Here is a 10,632-nt window from a genome sequence, read left to right on the forward strand (position 1 = left end):
GTTTGATCTTTCCGAACACACGAACGCAGCTTCCTTCCCTTCTACACACACCTTCTTCGAATTGAAATACTGTCCCTCTACTTCTCTTTGCTTTTCTCTGATTCATTTCCGCCCTATTGAATATTGCCCGCGAAACAGAACACACAGCTCAATGGAGGACATCGCCATCATTGGCCTCGGCGTGCGTTTCCCAGGAGATGCTTCCTCGCCAGAGGAACTCTGGAAAACCCTTGAACGGGGCGAATCACAATGGTCCGAGTTTCCCAAAGATCGACTCAACATTGACGGCTACTATCACCCCAGTGGTGATCGACTCGGAAGCGTGAGAGCCACACACTGTCGAAGTCCGCGGCAGCAACAGACTGACTGTCAGCAGATTTCGTTCCGTGGCGGACATTTCCTGCAAAAAAACGTTGCAGCTTTCGATGCACCTGTGCGAGCTGTCTCTCCCTAATCGAAATCTCTGCTGAACTAGGCCTAGTTCTTCAACGTCGGCGCTGATGAAGCGGCCGCTATCGATCCCCAGCAGCGCTTCCTGCTGGAAGCGTCCTACGAGGCCCTTGAAAATGGTGAATACAGAAACTCCTGTCTTGTGAGGTTAACACCACTGAAATTTGGAAGCCGGTATCAAGAAGGAGGACGTGGAAGGCAGTGACACTGCGGTCTACGTCGGTTCATTTGTCAAGGGTGTGTCCCAGCTGATACGGCGTTCTCACAGACGCGTTGCTAACACACTGAAGACTACGAACAAATCTGCCTTCGAGACCCAGATTGGGCACCAAAGTATGCGGCAACCGGCAATGGCACCGCCATCATGGCCAATCGCATCTCCTACGCCTTCGACTTCCATGGCCCCAGTATCACGGTCGACACAGGGTGCAGTGGCAGCCTTGTGACGGTGCACATGGGAGCCCAGAGCCTACGAAACCGGGAAACATCCTTGGTAAGATTCCCACAGCGTCTTTTTTCCTAGTCTGACAACATGGAGGCTATCGCTGCTGGTGCAGGTTTGATCCTGACCCCCAATACCATCATGCCGATGACCGCACTCAATTTTCTGAGTCCAGATGGCAAATGCTTCACTTTCGACGAACGCGCCAACGGATACGGGCGAGGCGAAGGAGTTGGGGTTGTCGTCATGAAACGCATATCGGATGCCATACGCGACAAGGATCCAATCCGAGCTGTCATCCGGGGCACGCGAGTCAACCAAGACGGACGCACCACGGGCATCACACTTCCCAGCAAAGAGGCCCAGGTGGCTAACATCAAGGCCCTATACGAATCTACGTCTCTCGACTTCGAGGACACTGGCTACGTTGAATGCCACGGCACAGGAACACAGGCTGGTGACTGGCGTGAGCTCAAGGCCATTTCGGAAACCATCGCAAGCACCAGGAGCGAAGACTCGCCCGTCATTGTGGGATCCGTCAAGCCCAACATTGGCCATCTGGAAGGCGCCGCTGGCATCGCCGGCCTGATCAAAGGCGTGATGGCCGTCGAGCGAGGGCAGATCCCACCCAACATCAACTACAGGACCCCGAACCCCGACATTGACTTTACAACGTGGAAGGTCAAGGTGCCCACGGAGAATATGGAGTGGCCATTGCCCGGCGTTCGTCGAGCAAGCATCAACTGCTTTGGATTCGGCGGTACAAATTCGCATGTCATTCTGGATGACGCGCAGAGTTATCTGGCCTCTCAAGTCTTCGCTAAAGATTACATGCTTATCGACCGTTCATCCGACCCTGATACAGACGACATGGTTTCCGAAGAGCCTCAACCCAACATCTTTTGCTTCTCATCTTGCGAGAAGCTTGGTGTGAACCGCGTCATTCAGTCACAATTGCCATATGTACTGCAAGAACAGGGCCAAGAGGACGCGGCTTTCTTGCGTAACTACTCGTACACCCTCTGCGACCGTCGATCAACCATGGAGTGGAAGGGATTTGTGGTTGCCAACTCCGTCTCCGACCTGCAAACTCAGATGAAGACATTTCAACCAGGGAGGGTTGTCCGCTCGTCAGCAGCCAAGACGCCCCGCTTGTGCTTTGTCTTCTCGGGACAGGGCGCCCAGTGGGCTAGAATGGGTTTGGACTTGATCATCTACCCAGTGTTCCTGAAGAGCCTCAAGGCGGCATCCGAGTACATGCAAACCGAGCTGCGCAGCAGCTTCGATCTTTGGGAAGAGCTCAACCAACCCAGTGAGCAATCGCGGATTTCTGACTCCGAGATTTCCCAGCCTGCCACGACAGCATTACAGATCGCCTTAGTGGACTTGCTCGCGTCCATGGATGTATGTCCCCAGCAGGTCATTGGGCACTCCTCTGGTGAAATTGCCGCCGCATACGCCTCGGGGGCACTTAACAAGCAGCAAGCCTGGACAGTGGCGTACCACCGAGGTCAATGTACAAACCTGCTCAACTCAAAAACGCCTCCCGTCCAAGGCGGAATGATTGCTACTGCCATGCCGCCGCTAATTGCAGAACAATACCTGGGCAAGAGAGCTCATGATTGCCAGATTGCGTGCATCAACAGCCCGGAATCCGTGACCCTATCTGGCGACCGCGCGGCGATTGAGGCCATCGCCAAGGATCTCAAGAAGCAGGGAATCTTGCACAAGGGGCTCTCCGTATCTACCGCCTACCACTCCCGTCACATGCAGCTCGTCGAGGTCGACTACATGGAAGCACTCCAGCATCTTCGACCAGGCGCGCAGGCCAAGGCCACAATGTTCTCAACCGTTACGGGCGAGCCTGTCGACCCATCCCTACTCGACGGAGAGTATTGGACGAAGAATATGACAGCCCCCGTTCTCTACTGGCCTGCCATGCAACGAATGATGAACTCGATCGTGGACGTCCCCGACGTGATCATCGAGCTCAGTCCTCGTACTATGCTTCGAATGCCCACGATTGAAATTCTGGATGATGTCGACCGTCCGTCCAAGCCCGTCTTGTTTTCCATTCTGGAGAAGCAGTCGACTGGACCCGAGTCTTTCCTCAACTTGCTAGGCAAATTGTGGTTGCGCGGCCAGCCCCTCAATATCTCGAAGCTCTACCCTTCCGAGCCCCGTGGGCCAGACATCAAGTGTCTGCAAGATCTGCCATCGTACCCGTGGAACCACAGCAATACATACTGGTTCGAGTCTCATCTCGGCGCCGCCAATCGCTTTCGAGCCTTTCCGCGTCAAGATCTCATCGGCGCACCCACCGCGGACTCTATCCCCTTTGAGCCTCGCTGGCGTGGCTTCCTGCGCATTTCTGAAAACCCCTGGATCCAAGACCATCAAGTCCAGAAGACAATCCTGTACCCAGCAGCTGGCATGGTGACCATGGTGTTGGAGGCCGCGAAGCAGATGGCGACGTGGCAACAGAATCTGAAGGGATATGAGCTTGTCGATATGTCCATCGTCAAGGCAATGATTGTGCCGGAGATAGCTCATGGCTTGGAGGTGGCGCTTAACATCAAGCGGGAAGCAGGTGATCATGACGCCGACCTGACTGGTTCGTGGTCCTTTTCAATCTACTCCAAATTGTTGGATAGTCCTTGGGAGCAACATGCCACTGGCGGTCTGCGGTTTCACTACGATGCATCTGCTTAGATGTGAGAGAGGACAGTCCGGTAGAAGACACAGGTTGAAACAGAAGAGAGTAAAAGTTGTGTACAGTACAGCTTGGTTAGATCAACCCCTTAGGCCTAGATGATAAACAAGGAGCGACAGAAACCAAAGAGCCATGTATCGCTGCCAGTGTCCCAGCTGCATTCGCATGCCAATTACTAGTTTCAAATCAAAAGACTGCCATAGTTTCTTCATCTAGAACCTGATGTCATCGTTTTGAGTTGGGGACCTGCGGTGGGTCAGTATCTGAGCTCACAAAGGCAGAAAACCAAGTCTTCAAGTCCGCGCGCGAGTAGCCAATGTGCATGTCATTTCTACCCTGTGTCAGAAACTCCAAAGGCGCTCCAGAATTCTGTTTCTGATGCCCGTGTTGACTTGGCAAGCTCCAGTCGGCCTTGATCACCAGTCGCGCTTGTCTGCTACCATTCTAATGGTGCAAAGCTAGACAATCTTTCGGCACGGGTCTGTGAAGGTCTCGCTTTCATCGATGCACGTCTGGTGTTACAAACACGCTCATGTCTCTTTGCGTACGGAGTACAGCGTCAAGCGTACACAAACAGTCCTAGTCAACTGGCTAAATAGTGGATGAGCTGGATCTGAGCTGGATCTGAGCTGGATCTGAGCCGAGCCCGACTACACGTACTCGAACGAACACATGTTTACGCAGAACACAGCTAGGAGAATAGTTCGTTCACCTTTCGACAACTACTGGCTGAGTGCAGTGTTATAGCTTTCATCTCATTCGCCTACCACCACACTGGGTGTACTGCAGTAGCAGCGCCCTTCCTTGCTGCCATCTCACCTGCCATCACAACAACAACACAACACATCAACAACAATATCTCCGTTCCGCGAGTCACTCGTTTATATCCCTCCTTCACCAGATTCGACAATGTCTGCGACTGGGGAGCCACCTCAGCCTCCTGGTCCTGCCAACCCATCTGCACCACCAGCTGCTCCCATGTCCGCAAACGAACGCGATGACGTTAGCATGCTGTCCCCCGGGGACACTCTCGTTTCCGACGAGTCTACAACCGACCAATACCACAAGTTCATCGAACAGGAGGACCTCGAAGTGGTGGTTCCTCGTCAGCTGTACGAAAAGCTCGACACCGTTGGCATGAACTATGGCCCTCTCTTCCGAAACATTGTCGAGCTGCGCAAGAACGCCAACAGCTGTGCCTCCGTGATCCAGATCCCGGACACACAGTCCAAGATGCCAGCCAACTTTGAGTACACGCACTTGATTCATCCAGCCACTCTGGACTCCATGGTCCAGACCCTGTTTGCGATCGACAGCGTGCCCATGGTTCCCACCTTTATCGAAAGCATCTTTGTGTCTGCGAACTTGGACAACGACATGGGCACTCACTTCAAAGGAGTATCCACAGTGCAGCGCCTAGGTGTCGGCAATGCCAAAGCTGATATCACAATGTCTCTCGATGGGATCAGTTCCCTCCAAGTCGTCATCAAAGGCTTGCATCTCACTGCGCTTGAGGACACGACACTTGCCACCGAGTCAATCATCCCGAACCATCACAACCTTTGCACCGAAATCATCTGGAAGGAAGATGCGACATTTGCACAAGCTCAGACTTTGGGGGAGTGGCTCGAATTGCTGAGCCACAAGCATCCGGCCCTGGAGATACTGCAGATTGGCGGCTCTATTGCCAAGACTCTGGACATTTTGGAGAGTGTCGCGGGTGAGTCCATGCCGGTACCGACGCTGGCCAGATACAGCATTGTCGATTCAAACAGTGGCACTTCCCAGTCACTACAAAGGATCCTCGAGGGCACGCGGTTGCAGCCATATGTCGAGTACATCTCACTCGATGAGATCGCTACCGACCAAAAGTACCACATGGTCATTGTCAGCGCCTTGCCTGACTCAGACCCTATGCAGTACCAGAAACTCGTGAGGCCAGGCGGGTGGGTTGTGGGAACACTTGTCGGCTCTCAGCAGAATTCCCTGCTGGATCACAGTGCGGTCATGACACGGATCCCCGGAGAGTATCTGGCCACCGCCCCAGTCGAGCTGGTTGTTCTGCATCGCAATGGGCGTGAGCAACATGCTCGGTCCCTCGTCGAGGGTCTTTCCAAGTGTCAGGGGGAGTTTGACTACGATTACAGAGTCTCGTCAATGTCCCTCGCCAAGGCCATGAAGAACTGTGCAGTCCTGGCACACAAAGTCGTCGTTTCTCTCTTGGACTTGCATACGCAGACCGAGCTCACTGGATTCGTGACAATCTGGAACGAGCCCGAATTTGATTTCTTTCAACGAATGCATGCGGCGGCCAAGGGCGTTATCTGGATCACGCGTGGCGCCAACAGGGATCCGCAAGACCCTTTGATGGCTTCTGTCATGGGACTCGCGCGCACCTTGATGTCGGAAGATCCGCGCAAGCTCTTCGTCACTTTAGATCTTGGTATAGAAACCAGTTTGTCTGATGGGAACATCGCTGCTATGCTCCTAACAATATTTTTGATGACGTTTTGCGAGATCGGCGACGATCAGCACATGGAGCCCAAGGAGATGGAGTTCTCCGAAGCCGACGGCAAGCTGTACATTCCGCGGCTCATACCTGTCCAAAGTCTCAACCAGATAATCGAGAATGGCGCGACAGATGAGATTGTCCCCTCGCTTGCCGGGCCTGGGAAAGGCGTGAAAGTGGAAATGGTCAAGGTTGGGACATCCAGGGATTCTATGCAACTCTCTGAGTACGAAGTAAAAGCACCTCAGCCGCATGAGGTTCAAATCCAGTTTGAACAGGCCGAGCTCAACTATCGAGACGTTGAAATTGCACTGGGGCAGTCTACCTCCTCTGATCTGGGTAGAGACCTGCGTGGTACGATTACGAACAAGGGAAGCGACGTCGGTCACCACAAGATTGGTGACAAGGTTGTCGCCCTCGTGACAAATGGCTCGCTCAAGACTCTGGTAAATGTTGATGCACGCTTTGTGCTGTCAGACTTGACCGGTTTCACTGCTTCGACCTCTTTAACCGTGTTCTATGCGCTCTGTCACGTCGGCAAGCTTGAGATTCCGGGTCGGTCCATGTCGCTTTCGACGCCCAACAATCGCTCAGCGTTGATCACGGGTGGCGTTGGCTATTGTCAGCCAGCATTCGCCCTGTGCCAGATGCTCGGTGTCAAAGTTTTCTTTGCCATTGCCAACGAAGATGCTCACAAGTATGAGGAGGCTTTGCAACGCATTGGTGTTGATGCTGTGCAAATACTGAAGGCAGGATCCATGGAGTTGAGCGAGATCCTGAAGCAGCGCAACAATGGAAAAGGGGTAGATGTGGTGTTACACGCCAGTCCAACCTCGATCGAGTCAACCGCTGCATGCATCAAGCCTGGTAAGTATCTCTCTCACCCTTGATCTTTGAACTCTACTAAATCTCTAGGCGGTGCCATAGTGCATGTTCAACATCAGACCACCGGCCGACGACCGACGCTTGTCAAGCTTCTGACCAACATCACGTACGTCAGATTCGATCTCGAAAGCCTTCTGCGCGAAGCGCCCGACTTTGTAGCCAATCTTCTTCCCGATATATACCATGCAATGGCAAGCTGTGGAGAAATCGTCTATGAGGAAAACCGCACCTTTGAGATGACCGACACTGCAGACGCCCTGAAACAGCTTCGAGAGTCGCCAAGCCTTGATAGCGTCACCATCTCTTTGGGCAGCGAGCCAACCAGCGGCAGCAATGACCAGTCGCGCGTCAAGGGAAAGACATTGAAGGAGATGATTGACCCTAAGAGCACATACCTGCTCTCCGGTGGCCTCGGAGGGTTGGGTCGCAGCATCGCCACGCTTCTAGTAGACAATGGCGCGCGGTTCCTCGTCTTCCTCTCGCGCGAAGGCGCCGTTACTTCCGTGACGCAGGACTTTGTCGCTCACCTCAGGAGACGCCGCGTGCGTGTCAGGGTCTATCCCGTATTCATTTCAGATATGAAAGACATGATGGATTTGTTCAAGTCGCGGATCAGTTGGGAAATGCCCCCTGTCAAGGGCATCTTCCAATGCTCGGGTGGAATCCGCGATGCTATGTTCGAAACAATGAACTTGGACAATTGGATAATGGCGTTCGTACCCAAGGCGTCTGGTTCTAAATGTCTCGTCGATGCTGCATATGCTGCCAACTACGACCCCTTCTTCGTTTTTCTGGCCAGCGCCGCTGGTGTCGTGGGGAACCGTGGCCAGGCCAACTATGCCGCTGGCAATTGTGTGCAAGATGCACTGGCGCGGAACCTCCGTCTCAAAGGCAAGAATGCTGTTGCCATCGACCTTGGACCGATATTGGGTGCTGGTATGCTGGCGAATGACGAGAACCTACTGAACAAGCTCCTCGCGAATGGGTTTTACGGGGTTAGTCACGACCACTTTCTGCAGGTAGTCAAGCATGCAATCACCATGGAGACATTGCCCGGCGTACCCATGCCACCGCAGGTCACGCTCGGTATCGGTACCGGCGGACTCATTCTTCAGAATAAGCCTGCCGACCCATATTGGAGTCGGACGGCGATGTACAACTATCTCAACTTGGTGGACATGCCGCCTCCTAATCTCGAGGGGGGCCACTCCACCACATCCAACATGGACATCAAGTCCCTTCTTCGCCAGAATCTCGATATTTCAGTCGCCACAGAAGTCATCTGCACTGGCCTGATGCACATGTTGGCCAAGTCGATGAACATGCTCTTTGAAGAAATGGACTCTGAGAAGCAGCCCAGTGCATATGGAGTTGACTCGCTCGTCGCTGTCGGTGTGAGGAATTGGGTGTACACGAATTGTAACGTGCAAGTGTCTGTTTTTGAGGTCCTTAGTAAGGAGACAATTCGGCAGTTGTCGGCAGTAATCGTCGAGCGCTGTGGTTTTGGGTTGTGTGATGATGGTGGCCTTTAATGTAGATGCGATGGTCTCTTTGGTTGTAGGGAATGGCGCAGGTAGTCAGGATCCATGGTTACTACGATTGTGTGGCGTGATTGGATTTTAGTCCCTTTTGGTGCAGACTCACTGGATGTTTAACTGTGACAGACCACCTCTAGCCCCTGAATGCAGAAAGTAAACAAATCGCGAAAAGTGTCAAAGTCTATTTCAACACTAAAGCTAGCAGCAAATCAACCAATAATACGCAGAGCAACATGATAGTGAGTTACACCAGGAAATATCAACTGGCGAAATAAATAGAAATCATGTTGGTTGGCAAAAAGTATGCGTGATCTGGGAATCGAACCCAGGGCTCCCCGACGTTGCTCGGATGGCAACGGAGAATTTTACCACTAAACCAATCACGCGCCTTTGGCTTGAATGAAGATCGACTTCCAATTTGCAGTATATGAGGCTATTACACACAATAGGGAAAAGCGGCCTTGGGGACCCGACTCGAGCTTTTCTGTAACGCTTGGAGACTGTTCTCTGGCCATTAACATAGAAATAATGGAAGGGCCTTGGAGTTTAGATCTTCACTATATTAAGTCTTGACTGAATTTCAAAAGTTCTGCATATGAATTCCAGAGTTGCCCGATGAGCTTGTTCTTATTGATAGAACATAACGTAATCCATATGCGATCGGACTACCTAAGCGAGCGGGCCACCTTCACCACCCACCGCGTATAAAAAGGCTGATTTATAATAACACAAGGAATTAATATTAAAGAAAACTAGTATAACTTATAGAGCGAAGCTTAAATATCTTCCTAATAACTTCGCACGTTATAACTTATTTTCACGTATTTACTATAGCGTATAGGCTTCAGACTACTCGGTGTCAGGGGGGGGGGGTCGGTCGGCAGGTAGGACGGGGAACACTCGGTCAGGCTGATCTAGTCTATTGCTACGGATAGGCACTCCTTAGGTAGGGCAGGCTCTATATATAAGACATAGCTCGAAGAGCTATAACAGAAGATAGTCGGGATCGCGACAAAATACAAAAGCAGGCGCGAGTTTATATAACTACTAGGTATAAGGTAGGTCCCCGCTCTTAACTAGCTATAATAGTACGCCCCCCTTCTAAGGGCGAGCTCTTATAATTATTTATTAAGGACTAGGTTTATCGGGATATTAGCGGTAGTAGTTAGCGATAATCTATTACGCGTTCTCTAAATACTCTATAGGTTCTTCGGTCGGATTATTATACCTAACCTACTTTATAATATACTATAATTATAGGTTACCTCGGCTTTTTCGTTCCTAGCGGGAATTTACTATCTCTTATATTATAAACTCTTTAGCCTTATTAATTTTAATAAGCGGCGGGGGTACGATATATTATTTAGGATAGGGGTTATTAGTAACGGGTCGGAGTAAGTTAACGTAGAATATAGGGTATATTCTTATACTTATAGGTAATTCTAGTTTATAGGCGTATAGCGATATAGCTTTCTCGACCTTTAAGGGGCCGATATTCTTCTAGTCTAGTTTCTTCTATAGCCGTAGGGTTCGTAGGTTTCGGGCGTCTAGCTAGACTAAGTCTCTAATACGATATATACGGGTAGGTCGGCGGTTCTAGTTCGCTTAGTCTTTATAGCGGGCTTAGGCGGCGGTTAATTCGGACTATAAGTATTTATTAATCTACTTTATTGTAACACCGTGGCCGAAGGAAGTCAGCGGTGCAGTCACAAGGAATCACGGAGGCCTCGGATGCTATGGCGTACCGCCATGTCAGCATCAATGATGCGTACCCGATTCATTAGTATTACACCTAACCTCCGGATCTTCCGAGCGCTTTAGGTATAATATACTTACTTCTACCTGTAGAGGGAGAAGTAAGTTTGAGTTTTATAAATATACTACCTATACCTTCTCTCCCTACCTAATCTATCCTACTATTGTTACAATTTCTCAAACTTCTCAATAAAGATTACCTAGGGAGAGAATGTCAAACTCTTTAGATAGCGAAGGCGAGGAACTCGCTTAAGAGTTCCTCCCTCCCGAAGCTTCCGAAAATTCTATATCTGACGGGCCCGAATCGCCGTTATAACAAGAACCAGTACAGGAACAAGAG

The 10,632-nt window shown here is 51.2% G+C and overlaps 2 protein-coding genes across 2 annotated transcripts; both read left to right on the forward strand.

Moving 5' to 3' along the window:
* Positions 1-151: 151 nt before the first annotated feature.
* On the forward strand, positions 152-3,604 carry J7T54_008546 (Nonribosomal peptide synthetase-like protein; the record flags this gene model as incomplete). Its single annotated transcript, XM_051507357.1, has 5 exons — positions 152-322; positions 482-569; positions 622-687; positions 741-898; positions 974-3,604. 5 exons carry the CDS (start codon positions 152-154, stop codon positions 3,602-3,604), a joined length of 3,114 nt encoding a protein of 1,037 aa, XP_051361483.1.
* Positions 3,605-4,514: 910 nt separating this feature from the next.
* On the forward strand, positions 4,515-8,681 carry J7T54_008547 (Nonribosomal peptide synthetase-like protein; the record flags this gene model as incomplete). The annotated part of the gene is made up of 3 exons (XM_051507358.1): positions 4,515-6,981; positions 7,030-8,423; positions 8,664-8,681. The coding sequence occupies 3 exons, from the start codon at positions 4,515-4,517 to the stop codon at positions 8,679-8,681; spliced, it is 3,879 nt and encodes a 1,292-aa protein (XP_051361484.1).
* Between the last annotated feature and the right edge of the window lie 1,951 nt (positions 8,682-10,632).

This window comes from Emericellopsis cladophorae (assembly GCF_022114955.1).
Source record: "Emericellopsis cladophorae strain MUM 19.33 chromosome Unknown NODE_30_length_267324_cov_122_989508, whole genome shotgun sequence".
In the NCBI taxonomy this organism is placed as follows: Eukaryota; Fungi; Ascomycota; class Sordariomycetes; order Hypocreales; family Bionectriaceae; genus Emericellopsis; species Emericellopsis cladophorae.